The sequence below is a fragment of the Mytilus californianus genome, unplaced genomic scaffold, assembly GCF_021869535.1.
Source record: "Mytilus californianus isolate M0D057914Y unplaced genomic scaffold, xbMytCali1.0.p SCAF_7, whole genome shotgun sequence".
Lineage (NCBI taxonomy): Eukaryota > Metazoa > Mollusca > Bivalvia > Mytilida > Mytilidae > Mytilus > Mytilus californianus.
The window spans coordinates 47797572-47817481 of NW_026262723.1; the positions used below are offsets into that span (position 1 = coordinate 47797572).

Consider the following 19910-nt stretch of genomic DNA (forward strand, 5'->3'; position numbering starts at 1 on the left):
ACCGCAAAAACAATTACAAAAAGCAGATATTACCAAAGTAAGAATCCTCTTAAAAAGTAGGGATTACATTTGTCCTTGTAGTTCCTGTTCAAACATGTACGGTATATCAAGTTTTTATAAAGGTTTTTTTCTGTTCATGATACGATGAATTAATGGGCAGGTTAAATTTTCACTGAGTATTGTTTTTGCTAATAATGAAATTAAGCAAACAATCACTGTAGTAGAATTAAGATGTAAACATTATAAACTTGGATTGATTGACAGAGAATTTATAACAAATAAATATGAGTACTACAAACTAAAAAAAATCATAACTCAGAGAACATTCAAGGAAAGTAAATTAAGTTCATTCCAGCAGGCTAAAAAATGAAGGTTTTGATAATTTTTGTAATGGTATAACAGAGCACTTTAAAGCATATCTATCCAAATTCTGTGTAAAAGATGATTTAAATCAAATGCAAAATGCATGAGTTTTGACAAAAATAAACAGATCATTGTAAATTAACATTTATGTACATGTCACTGAATGTTGTGTTGTTAAAAGGTACGACATGTATAATTAGCCAGTTAATAATTATAATTAAAAAAGAGATCTTAATCAATTATGCACATTTTTCACAAAAGACTGATCTTATATTTAATGTTATTTCACTTTTAGACATATCAATTTTGTGTCTACTTAATAAAATTAACAGTATAATGTATGAAACTTTTAAACAGCAATAAATCTTGAAATAACCAGGAAAATTTATGCCAGTCAAGTTTCACATTTGTTTTAGCTGCTGTTAACAAAGTGAAATTTAAACACACACAACTAAATCCCATATTATATGTGAAATGTCCAATAACATATCAGCTACCATGTCACTAGGAACAATTGACTTCAGTTTTCTAAGTAAAATACACCAATTTCTGTATCATGGTTTCTGACATTAAAAAAACATCAATTTGCAGAGACTGATTGGAATTTGAATTAGTTTGAACATAACTATCCTACTCCATACATACCCAATGTGCATAGAATCAATTTTGCCTGGAACAAATAAAATCTTCATATAAATACAATCATAACAGATTTAGTTTAAAGATATTCTATCAGCTAAATTAAAGCAAATGGATGAGGCACAAGAAAATCATACTTATGAATTCTTCTCAGAATCTCTATAACACAATATGAATATATACAATAATAATATTGTGAGCATGAATATAAAAGAAAACTGTTTACTGAAAAGTAATATACCTCTGTGATGATGATGTCGACAATGATGATGGTACATGTCAGAATCAGTAACATATTATGAGGGTACAAGAAATCTGTTTGACTTTTTGATGAAATTTCAAACAGATTTCATGTACCTTCATGAAATATTATTGATACCGACATAACAGATATATTGTTAAAAATACAAAAGGTTACTACAATCTAGTTTAAATGGTTCAATTCAAAAAAACATTTTACAAGGATAATGGTAACACCAAGAAAAGTGTCATAATACTTGATATCATATATCAAATGTTTTTATTTTTGGTGAAGTTACATTAAAACTTTTGAGATGATTAAAATCAAATAAATCTCTTGACTTTAAATACCTGTTCTTCAGTTCTTGCTTCAAACACGTGACACAGAAATTTACGAGCTAAACTGCATGTAGTCTCTCTAAAAACATATAATAATTAATAAAGTGTTGTTTATACAGTAACACACTTACATATGTTTAAAATAGTTCAATATTCAACTAAATATAGATATTTGACTTAAAGTTATTGCTTTCCAGCATGAAATTGTTACTGAAATTATTATTGTTTTTAACTATAAAGAGCTACATATTTTTTCATCCTGAAACCAACTTTATGAACATGTCTTTTCGATCAGTTTAATTGAAGTTTGGAGATGGCATGTCAGTAACTGCTAGTAGTCCTTTGTTAATTCATGTTGATCATTGTCATTTTGCTTAGTTTCTTCTGTTACCTATTCTAACATTGGAGTCGGACTTCTTTTAAACTGAGTTTTACTCTGCATATTTGCTTGTGTTTGTTTATTACACATTGGCTAGTTATAGGGGGAGGGTTGAGATCTCACAAAACATGTTTAACTCCCCCGCATTTTTGCACCTGTCCCAAGTAAGGAACCTCTAGCCTTTCTTTGTTAGTCTTGTGTATTTTTTAATTTTGGTTCAATTATATGTTTCAGAGTTTCGCTGAACTAGTAAACATTATTGTTAAGAGGCCAGCTGAAGCCTGCCTTCGGGTGCAGGATTTTCTCGCTGCATTGAAGACCCATTGCGGCCTAGGGCTGTTTTCTGCTCTTGGGTGGGTGGGTTATTGTCTCTTTGACACATTCCCCATTTCCATTCTCAATTTTATTTAATTTTTTTCTATATTTAGTAACAGTGATAAGAGCTGCATATCATTTCATCCTGAAACCAACTTTCATTTTTTCTATATTTGATAAGTTATCACCCTGAAACCATTTGTTTCGGACACATGGACATTTTTTTAAGTAGCAAGGGGTTGCCATCACCATCATCAATTATTTGTGGAGAAGGGTTTTGTTTCAATCAAAACAAAACCTGATTTAATTTATCATTACACAATATCAGCAGGCAAAGAGAAAAAGCAAAATATGATGTTTTGATTAAGAGCTCTAGGTAAGTGGAATAATTTGCTGATACATTTAGTCTTTAATTTATCGATTACACCATAATTATAGAGTTAATTGGTTTTCCTGTAATATTGTTGTCTTTTGTTATACTGTTAATTCAGAAATTATTGCAATGCTTTTATTTATGCGAAAAAATGTGACAGTATCAGGTATGCAATAATAAAAACTTGCATTCTTAATTTCAGTATAAATTTCTTACACAAAAGAATTGCAATCACATTAATTAGATCTTGCAATTTTCCTGTAATTGATTCATAATAATAAATGCACACATCAATTTCTAAATCTACCAAATCTAAATGTTTTTGTTGAATTTGGTATTGAGTTTAAGTATTAAGTCTTTGCTAAATATATTTAAAACATTTAAACAACTCTGGGCAAATTAAAGCTTGACATAATGCATAGACAACCATCTATTGTGCAAGACGTTGACCTGTAGATGTTCTTTTTTAGTTGTTTGATTGTTGTCTCATTGAATTTCATCCACACCTCTTTTGATTCATTGTAGCACCTTCAAATAACGTTTCTGCTTTGTTTACTCTTACCCTGCAATGTATCCAAAGTATTTCATCAAATCAGTTCTCCTTCCACAGGCTGAAATTTCTGTATAGGTTTGGCGTAAAATTATCTATTGAAAAAAGAAGAAAAATTAAATTCCCAATGTCTCCCATGTTGCACATATTTTATCTACCCAAGGGCAATAACTTGAACAAATTTTTTTTTATCTTTTTAAATTCTGAATCAATATCTTTCAAGAAATGTAAGCATGAGATCCCTAACAATGTTAAAAAAGGAATTGAAGACAGACATAAAACCTGATGATATAAAAGCAATACACATAATTCCAGGGAAAGAAGGGCATACAAAGCCTGTCATTGTTAGAGTCTGTGATACTGACCTGAAAAAATTAAAATCAGAAGACAGAAGAGAGGGCTAAAAAATGAAAGCAGATTCCACCATGACATTACGCAGCTTAAGGTAGATCAGTAGACTTTTTCAGGGCATTCCTTCTGGGCATGTTGCAAAAATACCTTTTTGGTTTAAAAATATTTTAGCAAGTATCATTCAATATACAACAGAAACATCTAAAACTAGAAATTTAATCTATCAAACTATCAAAAAATTAAGTGTCATTAAGTGTATTCAAAATTAAGAAAAAATCCGTTTAAAATCAAAGGCAGATAATAATATTGAATTTGATAGGACAATTTGTGATTTTTGGATTATTTTTAAAAAGATAAGGCCCATGACCCCCTATTTTTATTTGATATTTCGAAAGTATTTATGAAAAGAAATTCTCTCATTAAGTTTAAAAAAAATATTCCCTTGAATTTGACAGTTGTAGGAAGTTAACCCTGCATTTCATAGCAGAACAAAATTAATGAGTCATAAACATATAGCTTGGGTGCTTCAAAGTACCATTCTTGTTTTATTTGGTGATATTATAAAATACTTTGGAAACTGCAAAATTTCCTTAAAATTACTAATTCAGGGGCAGCAACCCAACAACGGGTTGTCTGATTCATTTGAAAATTTGAGGGCAGATAGATCTTAATTTGATGAACATTTTTACCCCAGTCAGATTTGCTCTAAATGGTTTAGTTTCAGAGATATAAGCCAAAAACTGCATTTTACCCCTATTTTCTATTTTTAGCCATGTCGGCCATCTTGGTTGACAGGCGGGGTCATCAGACACATTTTTTAAACTAGATACCCTAGTAATGATTGTGGCCAAGCTTGGTTAAATTTGGCCCAATAGTTTCAGAGGAGAAGATTTTTGTGAAAATTTACGGACGAGGACAACGGACGACGAAAGACGATAGACGACGGACGACAGACGACGGACGCCAAGTGATGAGAAAAGCTCACTTGGCCCTTTGGGCCGGGTGAGCTAAAAAGGTGTGAAAATTTGAATAGTTAACTTCCAACGATGGTTATTATCTTGTATGCAATGAAATGTTATGTGAAATTTTGTCTGTAGTACTGGACAGGATAAAACATTACTCATTCCAAGTATTTCTTTATTTGAAACAAAGATAAATTCTGCAAAATTTTTTGAAAAGTGCCAATTTAACAAAGACTAATAGGGGAAAATCAATGGTGGTATAACTCCTCTTGACACAGAAGTCTTTAATAGAAGTTTAAGAAAAATGTATGGTCAAAAAATTTATAGACACCCCAGGTACCTTAACTTAGGACTTATGACACAGTTAAACAAGCATTCTGAGAGTATTGTATGGCAATACATAGTCCCCTACCGGTTAAAATTTCGTTGTATTGGAACAAAATGCTAACTTGATTTATAACTTGTCATGGTGTAAACTATATAACAAATATCAAGTCAATATCTTCAAGCATGACGAAAAAAAGTGTTGAAAACTGATTATTTAAGTGAATTTTCTAAGTCCAAGGACCATAACTCTGCACAAAATAATCAGAAAGGAACAAAATTCGAACTTGATCTGTAACTTGTCATGAAAAAACTATATCCCCAATCATCAAATCAATATCTTCAAGCATGACGGAAAAAAGTGCAGAAAACTGATTATTTGAGTGAATTTTCTAAGTCAAAGACCATAACTCTGCACAAAATCATCAGACCAAAACAAAATTCGATCTTGATCTGTAACTTGTCATGATAAAACTATATACCAATTATCAAATCAATATCTTCAAGCACGAAGAAAAAAAGAGTGGAAAACTGATTTGCCGGACAGACAGATGGACTGACAGACAGACAGACAGACAGACAGACGGATGGAGTGCAAACCTAAAGTCCCCTTCGACTTCGTCGGTAGGGCACTAAAAACTGTGAACAATTTGAAAATGTCTGGTTTTATAATCGTTATGTGTATGCTAAGCATTAGAATGGAAGAAAAAATCGATTTGACTTGTTTGACAATACTGTAAATTCAGAAATTATTGCGAGGTTTTTATAAATGCAGATAATCCAACTGGGTGAGCATCGCAATAATAAAAACTTGCATACTGATATCTGATCCATATACCTTTATGCACATTTTCCTGAATTCGCAATAATTAATCTTGCATTTTTGTCCATTCTTCAAAAATCGTAATAATAAATGCATGCAATAATTTCTGAATTTACAGTATTTAGAAAAACTGAGAAAAAAAGGATGATTGCTACCATTGCTTAGCATTGCTCCACTGTTTAACAATTGCTATTTATATGAAAATATGATTAAACCCAAGATTGGTTGTGCATGATTATCAATGTTTTGCCAGGTTTACCTGATAATTTGATTAATAACAGCAATTTTTGTCAAACAATGTAAATCAGTTCACATGAAATTGAATAAATCACTAACCATTGACAACGGAAACAATATGAACAGATTTAATTGTATGGAGCAGTTTTCTTTAATAAAAAAGCCCAAGAAAATTTAACAGTACCTTGTTGTTGCTGGTAGCATCACTTACAATGACATCCTTCTCCCTCAGATCAATCAAAACTTCCTGTAACATTCATATTTTAAACATAAGAAAATACTTAATATCAAAAAGGCTAAAGTTAAAAATTAGCAGATACTACTGTCCCCTGCTGTACATACCCTTTTCACAGTATAATCATTAAATACAGCTCTGACTATGTAAGCAATGACGAGCTCTACAATTTCATCTTGATAATTTATGCCACATTAGAGTTTATTACAGGCTTCAAAAGAAACCTCTTTCATACATTTCTTCCATAGGCACTTAATCATAGTTTTTGATCATCAATAAGCTGTTCATCTTCAAATATCCTACAGATATGATCATTGTTGAAGGCTGTAAAAGACCTAACATCTGCGTCATTTGGACTTTGGTGGATAGTAGTCTCTTTGGCAATCATACCACATCTCTTTATTCTTATTTTCATTGAGTTGCAATCTGACATATAGGCAGCTTACAGTTTGTTATGACTGCTTCTGACTCTTGAAGTTTTTGATACATTTAGGTGACAAAATTATTGTCAGCAATTACAGGTATGAATTTGATGCCAGATTTTCAGATTTTTTGGCATACCAGCTAAACATGCTAAGTTAAAACAGCCAAACAACTGTCACTGACAAAGATGAAACTTGTGACTGTAAGGGCTGCCACCACAAAAGTGAAAAAAAATGAAGATCCTTTAAAAAAATTAAAATTTTCAAAATAAAGGTTTTTAACAATTTAAAATACAAATGACTGAAATGGAATTTCAAAATTTGGTCAAATCAAATCATATACTTTTTTTTATAGAAATTTGTACCCCCACTAGTACACATGACATATGAGATGCTTAATTGTAGAGCACAATAAAATTTCATGCCAAATTATGGAAGTACAAAGATAATTAGTCAAATTAAAACAAATTTACAAGTATGAAAAGTTGAAATACAAAGATTTACTGCCACTTGATAGTCAGAAAAAAATGCTGCTTCATAAATCCAGATTTGTAACTTAAATTTAAAAACTTGTAATGTTAAGACTTTAGGCATTTCAATATCCCCAACTCTGTCTTTCATCGGGGAACAGTAACAGTATACTTACAATTACTTGTTTGTGATTTCTAAGCACCAAATCGACTCCATCTTCTATTCTGTCTACTCTACCATCCTATAATAAGAATAACAAGAATGTGTCCATAGTACACGGATGCCCCACTCCCACTATCATTTTCTATGTTCAGTGGACCGTGAAATTGGGGTCAAAACTATAATTTGGCATTAAAATTAGAAAGATCATATCATAGGGAACATGTGTACTAAGTTGATTTGACTTCAACTTCATCAAAAACTACCTTGACCAAAAACTTTAACCTGCAGTGGGACAGACAGACAAACGGACAGACAAAGGACGCACAGACCGAAAAACATAATGCCCCTCTACTATTGTAGGTGGGGCATAAAAATTTATCATTGATTTATCATAATTGTGGAATAAAAATAATTGTGGAATAACAATATTTGCGGGATAACAATGTTTGTGGATATAGTGGGTATAGGAAAACCATGAATTTAAGTGTTCAAAGAAGTACATATTTTCTAAGGGCTTGTATGCAGGCTTCAGCAAACCCAGGAAATCAAATATCAATGAAAATACTAGTTTAATGCATGAAAATTAGAACCAAAACAAATAAATGAATTCAAAGTCATATATTTTAACTTTAACAAAGGTTGTCATTTTTGTCAAATAAATCATTTATTTTTCTGAGTTTTCTGTGATTAAATATAATATTGTGAATTTATTCCCATGTTCTTTCCTTTCCTCCTAGCAGCATGAATTTTCAAAGTTTAGCATAGGTCTTTTCCCTGTGCTTGAGCTTTTGCTGGTTTAAAAATAAACCATAAAGAATTCAATACCAAATAGTTATTCCTAATACCAGGCAATTTCTTTTATACATACCTGTAATTTAGTCTATGTATTTAAAAAACAACAAATTAATAAACAATATAACTTTACTCATATCCTACCTTATATTTAATACTAGAAATGTTACAATCTAATTTATCACAGGTACGTGTATATATAATTCAAGGACAAAAATTGTCATAATTTGAATAGAACACACCATCTTTACATTATTTTTAATCTCTAAATTGTACAAGATTCACAAATTCATTTCAACTGACTAAAACTTACAGGTCCAAGATCTACATTGCCAAGGTATGTTGCTTTATATAATGCACTAAAAAATAAAAAAAAACAATCTGTCAAAAATTAAAAGAAAATACATATGAATACACATAGAATAGTTGCTCAAAATTCTACAATTCCTTTTAAAATGGCCAAATCAGAATGATGGTAAAATATGATCAACTACACATGATGGCTAGAGGAAGGGTTGACTACTTGCTCACAAATTTGTTTAAGCCCGCCAAATTCTTTATTTGCCTATCCCAAGTCAGGAGCCTGTAATTCTAGTGGTTGTTGATTCATGTCTGTCATATTTATTTTTCATCAATTGAATTGATATACTGTAAATTCAGAAATTATTGTGTGCATTTATTATTGCGATTTTGTCATTTTAGAATAAAATGCGATTTTAATTTTTGCGATATTGAGAAAAATCCTGTTTAATTCATATAAAAAATTTCGAGTTTGAATTATTGCGATTATAACCCTGTCGCATTTTTCGCAATAATAAAACATCGCAATAATTTCTGAATTTACAGTATATAAGGCGTTAGTTTTTTCTGCATGGACAGTTTCATACTTTTCTTTTTAACAGCATAAGATAAGAACAAACTTAAAATCAGTTGCATTGGCTCAACTCAAAAGATCAGTATGGAGCCCAAAAAATTATTAACATAAAAACAATAGACACAAAGCACAGATATAAGAGTACTCATAGTTACTGAAAGCTAATTCAAAGCCAATTACAACAAGAAATGATTGTAACAGGATGCTGTTACGAAGTCTCCCAAACGAAGTTCCCATAATTCGTAATTCCCAGGGTCGTCTGACATTGGGCAAAGTCCAGTGAAAATTGGTTATGTAAAGTTATATGCATTAGTGATGCCTGGGGACTAACCCTGTATATCATTCAAATCATCTTGGCATGACAAACCAGAATATATATGGTTATGGGGTGGGGATCTTGACCACTTACAAGATACTAGAACATTGGGGGTGGGGGAACCCCTGGGGACTGACCCTATACGTCATTCAAATGTTCGAGACATGATGAACAGGAATATATATGGTTTAGGGGTGGGGATCTCGATCATTTACAAGATATTAGAACATTGGGGGTGGGGGAACCCCCTGGGGAGTGACCCTATACGTCATTCAAATGTTCGAGACATGACGAACAGGAATATATATGGTTTAGGGGTGGGGATCTCGACCATTTACAAGATATTAGAACATTGGGGGTGGGGGGTGGGGGAACCCCTGGGGACTGACCCTATACGTCATTCAAATGTTCGAGACATGACGAACAGGAATATATTTGGTTTAGGGGTGGGGATCTCGACCATTTACAAGATATTAGAACTTTCTCAAATGGCAGGGGGTGGGGGATGACCCCTGGGGACTAACCCTGTATATCATTCAAACCATCTTTGCATGACAAACCAGAATATATATGGTTTAGGGGTGGGGATCTTGACCACTTACAAGATATTAGAACTTTCTTAAATGGCAAGGGGGTCGGGATGACCCCTGGGGACTAACCCTGCATATCATTCAAACCATCTCAGCATGACAAACCAGAATATATATGGTTTAGGGGTGGGGATCTTGACCACTTACAAGATATAAAAACTTTCTTAAATGGCAGGGGGTGGGGGTGACCCCTGGGGACTAACCCTGTATTTCATTTTATTTGCTTTATAATGACAAACCAGAATATATATGGTTTAGGGGTGGGGATCTCGACAATTTACAAGATATTAGAACTTTCTTATATGGCAAGGGGTCGGGATGACCCCTGGGGACTAACCCTGTATATCATCCAAACCATCATAGCATGACAAACCAGAATATATATGGTTTAGGGGTGGGGACCTTGACCACTTACAAGGTATTAGAACTTTCTTAAAATGGCAGGGGGTGGGGGTGACCCCTGAGGACTAACCCTGTATTTCATTTAATGTGCTTTATCATTTAGAACATTTTCAATTAAAAAGATTGTGTCTATCACAAACGGTTTTCAATTTATAATTATTTGAAAATTATAAAAAATAAAATCCCATAGGGTTCTATAGTAAAACCCTCCTTTCTTTTCGCCCCTCAAAGTACCCCTTTATAAACCCTATTGCACAAACAAAACCCTGATTGCACAACTAGACATGTTAGTCTAACATGCGGTTTTGGAGAACGGGTGCGGACAAGTTCAAATTTAAAAGTGGCGGAAGAGAAAGAGGAAGAGGAAGAGGAAGAATAATAATAATAATTATAAGAACTGAGCAAAAACAATAAGTCTTCCCAAACTTCGTTTGGGAGACTTAACTAATAAATAAATCATTTTCTCCAACACTAAAGTATCAGTCAGTACACATCCAAAGGATTTAGTAAAAAGACATCCTTGTGGGATGCCAATATATAAGTAAACAGTATCCACAAGAATGTAGGATCATGAGTATTCATAACTGTACATCTTTATTTAGTTAATCTTTTAATTTTTCAAAAACAAAATCAATGTTAAAACCGATAAAACAATATGTAAAAATATTTCACTATGGTGTTCGATTTTTGATTTTGATATTTTGATTTTTGGTGTTTTAACGCCACTTTTAAGCACCGCTTTTGGGCTATTTCGTGGCGGCCAGTTTTTATTGGTGGAGGAAGCCGGAGTGCCTGGAGAAAACCACCGACTTTCGATAGGAAAACTGACAATCCTAGTCAATTAAGATTGGAGTCGAGTGCACCCGCACGAGCGGGGTTCGAACTCACAACCTCAGTGTTGACTGGCTAGTGATTACAGTAGGACCTACTTAGACCACTCGGCCACCTAGGCCCCCTATGGTGTTCGATGGATAACTTTTAAAATTAAGTTTATTCAAAGGATCAATGAGTTTACATGAATCATATCTGAATTTATAGCTCTATAAAAAATATCACCATAAAAATTAAATGTGATATCCCATTTTAAATAAGCATTCTACATGTACAGCCAAATTTCCAAACCAAATCTTTGAAAGAATTAAGTAAAATATTTAATTAATTTGTGGTAAAAATACACCTTTTTTTAATAATTTACTAGTTATACATAAATTAGGTTCATTGAAATCCAAAATGTCACTACAGAAACAGGCAAAGTAAACAAGTTGTGAAATATACACACTGTAAAAAGGGGTCATCACTGTTTTATATAGCTTCCTGTGTTAACCCGATATACCAAAATCTAAACTGGAGCTGTCTGCATAGGGGGACTAAGACCCATTTCAGAACTTTGTTAACAGGGATATAAAAAGGACAATTATTGATGCTTGCCTTATTATACACCATATCCCATTCCCCACATACAAACAGAGTAAATATTTCATCAATAAGCATTTTTGCATGTTTCCACTTGATTTATTTTAAGTAAGTTTCACTAATGGCCAACTGTTTATTTAAAAAAACACATCTACCAAACAGAGTGAATATTTCATCAATCAAAATATCATGCATCCTGATCAGGGTTTCAAAGGCTTTTTTCCTGGAATCATAAAGTTATTTTACAAAGTCTGAATTGCAATAAACTAGATCAAAACATTTAAAGGAAATGAGCTAACCCAATTCATGGATGGAAAGACGGACTGAATTGTGTACCAAATGATTCCTTAATATATCACGAAACATTGTTTTCCCAGGAATGTACTAAATGAAAATCATTGAATTAATGGTTCACAAACTATAAAACAAAACTTCTGCTGTCTAAAATTAACAAAACCAATACCAGGTCTTGACCCGTGTTGCTGTATGCAATTGATTGAGGTTATATGTATACTGGAGCATAACTGATCATTCCCTTTCACTGATGCCAAGAAAAGTTTGACGAAATTTTTGTTGTACAATAATTGTAGTAAAATTTCAAACTATCTGCAAACAGGAAAAAGCTACACAACAGATGTAAAAATTGCTTACTCACTACAAATCAACATTATCAAGCTGCAGACTAAATATTTAATCATTCCTTTTCATAGAAGCCGAGAAAACTTTGACAGAACTTATCTTTCTTTCTCTTGGACTGATGGATAAATAGAAGGATGGACGGAGTCGAGTGGTTACTAGACCTGCTTCCGCCTTTGGCAAAGCAGGTAAAAAAAAAACTTGATCTATGTTACCTTCCATCAGGAGCATGAACAGGTCTCTCCGAGTCCTCCTCTTCTGGTAGAATAGCATGACCTGGTTTCCTGTCAGAATTGTTGTTATCTTTATCGTCTGGTACCTTCTCCTTCTGTAAAGTTCTGGGATTTATATTGATCTCTTCCAGTAAGCGGACAATAGGAGGAAAATACTTTCCCTCTCTGTCACAAAGCTAAAATTTATCAATTATTTATTTACTGGGATGCTTTTTATTAAAATAAACTTATCTAAAAATGATTTAAATTAATCTGAAACACCTGCACTCCCTTTCAAAAGTAAATTTTCTAACAATTCTTACCAATCCCATCAAATTTCAAGGACCAAGATAATTGAAATAACATCAAATGTACTGTAGATTCATTTGTGTTCAATGGTACATTTTTTTGTGGATTGTATTTTTATTTTAACAAATTTTGTCTACACATTGATATGAAATTTGCATTTTGTTGAATACTTAAAAGTGTGGTTATATTCATAAAATCGACTGAAACTCAAACCTTATGAATAATGAAGTAAATATTAAAACCACTAATCACATTGCAGATTTACCTTAATGACACCAACATATACTGGTAGACCTTTATGCCTTGCCATTAATTTATGCACCTGAAAAGAAGTAAAATTGTTTGAGATATCAGACAATTTGAGTACAAACTTATCAAATCTACTAGTAAGTATCAGCATCCATGTCAACTTATTTTAGTAATTTTAAGAAAGTTGAATAGGCATCAAGTAAAAATATGAGAACATTTATGAAATTGATCATGAAGTCATTTAAAAAATCCACGGACAAATGGTAAGTGAAGAACCCCACTGAACAAGCTCATATATCCTTGCTATCCTATAAACCATGATTTTTGGCAGTAATATTCTTTCACATAAATCTATTTTCAATGACATTGACCTTTGACCAAATGACTTGAAAATCAGTGATCTTCCTCTTCATCCTCCTATAATATGTGACCATATATTCAAGTCAGGTTGTGATCCCATATAACACATCCTAAAAGCCCATTTCTGCACAAATTTCAATTTTTTTAAAAAGTATTTCTGACCTTGACCTTAGAAATGGTGTTTATAAAAAGATGATGGTTTCAGGGATCTTATACGGGACTAATGTATTAGTCACTTGGATGTCCCGTCCGTGTAACCTTTGTTATGTATATCATACCCTCAAATAAGACGTACTTTTTCAAATTTGTTATTTCCAGAATAAAATATGTTCAAGCTTCTAGTACTACAAACATAAAGAAAATTTGTGGCTAAACAAGAGGCTCTCAAGAGCCTGAATCGCTCACCTGCAATTTTTTGCCTAAATCTTTCATCAATGATTATTTTTGCTTTTCAATATATATATTAATGAGTGGCTTAAAAATGCCATTTAAATGTTCTTTGTTTCCGTCATATTTTCTTCAAAAGCAAAAAAATGCATTTTACCCCTATGTTCCATTTTAGCCATAGTGGCTATGTTTCTTGACGTACAAGGAAATAAAATACAAAATTTATACTAGATACTCTGAAACTCATTCAGACCAAGTTTGGCTGAAATTGTTTCAGCAGTTTCAAAAGAGAAGATTTTTTAAAGTAAGCAAACTAGATGAACAAATTGTGAAAAATTGTCTTTAAAGGACAATTTCTCCTTAAGGGGTCAATTGCCAATTTTGGTCATATAAAATCTTACTTGTAGATCTTACTTTGCTGAACATTTTTGCTGTTTACAGTTTATCTTTATCTATAATAACATTCAAGATAATAACCGAAAACTGCAAAATTTTCTTAAAATCATCAATTCAGGGGCAATAACCTAAAAATCAAGTACCCGATTTGGCTGATAATTTCAGGGCAGGTAGACCATGACCTAATGATTACTTTAACTTCTTTGCTGATTTGCTCTAAATGTTTTAGTTTCTGAAATATGAGTCAAAAACTGCATTTTACCCTATGTTCTATTTTTAGCCATGGTGGCCATGTTTTCTGAGGAAACAGAAAATAAAACACAAACTGTATTCTAGATACCCTAAGAATAATTCAATTTAAGTTTGGTTGGAATTGGTTCAGTAGTTTCAGAGTAGAAGATGTTTGAAATAGTTTACACTGGACGAACGACGACGGACGCCAAGTGATGGCAAAAGCTCACATTTCCTTTGGAAAGGTGAGCTAAAAAGATATTATATATTACATTTGGAAGACTTAGTGGAGTAAGTGCAAAGCTATATAACTCATCAATAATATCCCCTGGTCCTATCTTTCCCTGCAAAAGAAAGAGAAACTGTATTAGCATTAAGATTAAAAAAACAAAACAAAACTTTTTTATAGAACAAAAAAATTATTTCTAAATGATTTTTAGATTAACTTACAGGTAAAGAATTAACTGGAGAAATTATGATAAGGCAACTTTCATTGACCCTTAAATTATGGAAAATAAAAAATGTATCATAAGGCATAAAACTGATGCAGCCAAACATAACTGTAGGATCATTTTTGCAATAATCTATCCCTGATTGGCATGTATTCATTTCATAATTTCAATAAATTCATCAAAAATTTTGCAATGGAGGGGTCAAACTTTACTTTTCTCTAAATATACCTGTATTTTGGCAAATAGATAAAGACTTTTTTCGACAGTAAATCCTCATTGCCAGGCAATGTAGGCAAGATTTATTTGATTAATAAGAGACTCACATCTTCCTCTGCCACACTTCCTGGTTTTATTGACTTGACAATGAAATATTCCTGAACCTGTCTAATGGAGGAAAAGAAATAATGCATACATAGTCTGTAAGGCATTTTGACTCAAATCATTTAAGTTTAAACACATTTCAATGAGATATAAAGGGATGATACAAAAGTAAAAACTAATAAAGTCTTTTCTCTGAAACAACAACCTGATGGATAACTACTGTTTACAAGGTTTTTTTATGTTTATGGGTTGATACCTCATATGATAATATTTTTTTTCAGTCATATCCATAATTTGCATCTTTTATTTTTTGTTTACCGGTACTATTTTCTAATTAATTACATCTGTAATGTTTTCAAATTTTTCTCATTAATTATATCTCAAATATGTAGACTATCAGAGTAGTGTTTCACAGATATACAAAGCAAGTTGATTTTATATTTCATCAAAAATTTAGGTTTGCAGAGTCAAATAGTAGTAGGCTAAACATTCATAGTGAAATTCATTGAGTGACTTTTGATGTCTAATATATATGCAGAGTGAATCTGTCATGTTTTAATAAGTTATTCCTTATCTGCAATGCTATCCTTTTGACCTTTTTGCATAATAATAACATCAGATTAATTTGGGAATATACATTATTTTAAAATGGATTTTAAGTAAAAGAGTAAAAGTGTAAAATAGCAAGTTTTTTTGTTTCTGTTTTTTTTCTTCTTTTGGCCATGGTGCTGTCTGTCTCTCTTCAATAATGATTTATTGCTGTTGTCTTGCTTTTTAACAATGCATTATTTGTCAGATAAAATGCAACTACAACAATAATTTAAGGCACTTCTTTTTTTAATTACCAAAATTTTGTTTTTGCATTGTAGACCCGTATTTTATTTGTAAATTTTAAAAAATAAGATAGAGGCCAAATCCTTTCTATCGTACTGTGCTGTATTCTGCACAGCTCAGGTGTGCATTAAATATCTATCTATACTGCACAGTTTAAAAGTACTCTTACCATTATTTTAGAATGTAAGAGGTAAAGTGATGTAAGAAAAACAAAATAGTATTTGCAAAATTTTTTAAACTCATGTCGTATTAGTTAAAAATGTGAAAGAACTAAACAATTAAAATAAATTTTTATTGAACATCAAAAAAATATGCACTATGTAGTTTATCCCTTACTCATTTTGTCATTCGCCACCATATGTATATATCAAATATTTATTGTAATAATGTTCATTCTCTAAGCTGTATTCCTTTTGTATAAAGTATTTTATTTATTTTAAAATAAAATCTGTCAATTCATGTACATGATGTATATGTGTTATCCAAAAATTCAATCAAATTAGAAAACACAATTATTCTATAAACTAAAATGTGAAATAAATACTGATCTCAGTGATCTAACCAGAACTAACACTGTAAAGGAATAGTAAAATCCATTTTATTCTAATAGTATGAATACTATTCAGGACAAATTTAACCTACTTTAAAGGAGTAATTATATTGTATACTATCCTTGTATAAAAATTTCCTTGATATCCATCAACAATCTCTTTCCAAGTGAACTTGAGATTATAATTCTTAAGTCCCATAAAAAAATATGGAATCAACCACAAAATAATATTTAAACAATCATCTCACAATAGAATATACTTACTGTACATTCAAACCAAGATCTCCACATGGTACAAATTCAAAGTTTTTATAGATCTGTGAAAAAATGAATGAACACATATTCATGTGACTATTGATACATATAGTGCACATACAGACATAATTATATTGTTTGTCATTTGATAATTGCAAATTATTTCTAAATCAATTTCTTTAATTCTAAGTCTATTTATACTGCTCCAACCGTTAATAATTATTTTACAATCAACATGTGGTTTGCTTGATCTCAGTTCTTAATTTGTCAACATAATTTGGGTTCCTCTGATTTGGCTATTGTGGTATCATGAAAAATGGTCACCATGCCTGATGACATGACATGATCTTTTAGCAGATAATTTAAAGTGAAAGATAAAGTTGACTGTATATCTGTTATCATCTTATTTAAGTGTGTGTCAACACTATATAAATGGTAGATTGCATTCATTTTGAAGTGGGAACTTAAAATTTAACGTAACATTGTATTCAGCATTGGAAGGCAATACTATAAATTAGAGATATCTTTCTTTGTCCATATTTGTAGTTCAACTACAATTACGGACAAAGGAAGATAACTAAAATTTTAAATATTGTTTCAAAAATGACATGGTATGAGGGCACAGTTATCATCCTTTGATGACTGAGATACTGGGCCAAATAATCTCTGCCGGAAACAGGATACCTAAGTCTCTCTTTAACTCTGTCAAGGCTAGACATAAAAATTAACCTATATTTGAATGACTTATTGTTTTAAATTTACATTTGGGACAAATATGGTTAGAAAATACAACTGCCGTCAAGATGCATTTCATTATCAAATTAAATGTAACTTAAAAACAAAATTGACATGGCACAAACTTAAGTTATTTTTTACTTGTTAAATGCAGTTTCTTGGGAAAATTATTTCAAAAATACTGATAGCTTTGCCAACTCTAACTCAATATATGGACAGAATATTTGAGTCAAATTTAATTCATTATGACAGCTTCCAACAACCTTAAATTCAACCTTTTTCAACTGGGCCACTACATTAGAATTCAGTGACCAATTTTTTTTATAGCCCACTTTGATCTCAATTTTTTGTTTGTTCATGCATCAGGAGTAGATTGAGAAGGTATAAGAAATTCACAGACAATGATCATGAGTATCAAAGGATAATAATAGTGTCCTCAGACCTTTAAATCTAGACAGCTATTAAACATAAAGAAAATTTCCGTTTTAGATTAAGAGTAAGAATAAACCAACTACATGTACTTACAGGCAGTTCCCAGGTTTTGTCCAAGAAACTGGAATTCTGGAAAATATCAAAAGAAAAAACAAATTATGCTTAACATATGCTAATTGCAAATAAACTTGAATAGATACTGTGAAGCTTGAAAAAATTGGATGCAAAAAATACATAAATATGTTAGGTATTCTTATGCTTTGGGAAAATATTGGGTCTTATTTACTGCCCAAACAATGCATTATTTATCTAAAACAGTACACCCTATTCCTCATAGCTAATTTATTTTCTTGCAATTCTAATACATCTGTACATGTAGCTGCAATTTTCTCAATATTTTGTGTTTGTGTACATGTTTAGTTACTGTCGTTTTAATTCTTCACCTTAAACTTTCCACATAATCTTTCTCATGTTTCATAAAAGTAAAAAATTTCATTTTCTCTCTGACACTGAATGAATTTTTCTAATTACATTATGTATAAAGTATAGAAATTCAGTTAAACCTCTGCTATCTTTTTCATTCTGTAAGTAATTGAAGAACTTACATGTATCTTTAAATGGAATGTGACTTCTGCAAGCTCCAGTAAGAGTGAAATCAGAATTTCTGTAAATATAATAGTTTATTATTGTCATTAATTCTTCCATTATATTTTCAAATTCAGAAATTATTGATTGCATTTGTTATTGTGATTGTTGTACATTTGCCACAAATGTGAGATTAATTATAGTGATTGATGTACATTTGACACAAATGTGAGATTAATTATTGCGATTGATGTACATTTGACACAAATGTGAGATTAACAAGAAATGATTGTAACAGGATGCTGTTACGAAGTCTCCCAAACGAAGCTCCCATAATATGTAATTCCCAGGGTCGCCTGACATTGGGCAACGTCCAGTGGAAATTGGTTTGGTCCAGTAAAGTTATATGCATTAGTGATGCCTGGGGACTAACCCTGTATATCATTCAAATCATCTTGGCATGACAAACCAGAATATATATGGTTTAGGGGTGGGGATCTCGACCATTTACAAGATACTAGAACATTGGAGGTGGGGGGAACCCCTGGGGACTGACCCTATACGTCATTCAAATGTTCGTAACATGACGAACAGGAATATATATGGTTTATGGGTGGGGATCTCAACTATTTACAAGATATTAGAACATTGGGGGTGGGTGGAACCCCTGGGGACTGACCGTATACGTCATTCAAATGTTCGTGACATGACAAATAGGAATATATATGGTTTAGGGGTGGAGATCTCAACCATTTACAAGATATTAGAACTTTCTCAAATGGCAGGGGGTTGGGATGACCCCTGGGGACTAACCCTGTATATCATTCAAACCATCTTAGCATGACAAACCAGAATATTTATGGTTTAGGGGTGGGGATCTTGACCACTTACAAGATATTAGAACTTTCTTAAATGGCAGGGGGTGGGGGTGACCCCTGGGGACTAACCCTGTATTTCATTTGATGTGCCTTATCATGACAAACCAGAATATAGATGGTTTAGGGGTGGGGATCTCGACCATTTACAAGATACTAGAACATTGGAGGTGGGGGGAACCCCTGGGGACTGACCCTATACGTCATTCAAATGTTCGTAACATGACGAACAGGAATATATATGGTTTATGGGTGGGGATCTCAACTATTTACAAGATATTAGAACATTGGGGGTGGGTGGAACCCCTGGGGACTGACCGTATACGTCATTCAAATGTTCGTGACATGACAAATAGGAATATATATGGTTTAGGGGTGGAGATCTCAACCATTTACAAGATATTAGAACTTTCTCAAATGGCAGGGGGTTGGGATGACCCCTGGGGACTAACCCTGTATATCATTCAAACCATATTAGCATGACAAACCAGAATATTTATGGTTTAGGGGTGGGGATCT

The 19910-nt window shown here is 32.2% G+C and overlaps 1 protein-coding gene across 1 annotated transcript in view; it reads right to left on the minus strand.

The window, feature by feature from the left end:
* LOC127709719 (uncharacterized) overlaps positions 1–19910 on the minus strand; it is a 56726-nt gene that overhangs the window by 13694 nt on the left and 23122 nt on the right. The window contains exons 7-19 of the mRNA XM_052215383.1: positions 18537–18595; positions 18025–18060; positions 16774–16826; positions 15128–15188; positions 14625–14696; positions 12995–13051; positions 12424–12617; positions 8291–8336; positions 7199–7264; positions 6080–6142; positions 3211–3293; positions 1594–1660; positions 1009–1033 (exon numbers count right to left, since the gene is read on the minus strand). Of these exons, the coding sequence (XP_052071343.1) occupies positions 1009–1033; positions 1594–1660; positions 3211–3293; positions 6080–6142; positions 7199–7264; positions 8291–8336; positions 12424–12617; positions 12995–13051; positions 14625–14696; positions 15128–15188; positions 16774–16826; positions 18025–18060; positions 18537–18595 (882 nt within the window). The remainder of the gene's footprint in view (positions 1–1008; positions 1034–1593; positions 1661–3210; positions 3294–6079; positions 6143–7198; positions 7265–8290; positions 8337–12423; positions 12618–12994; positions 13052–14624; positions 14697–15127; positions 15189–16773; positions 16827–18024; positions 18061–18536; positions 18596–19910) is intronic.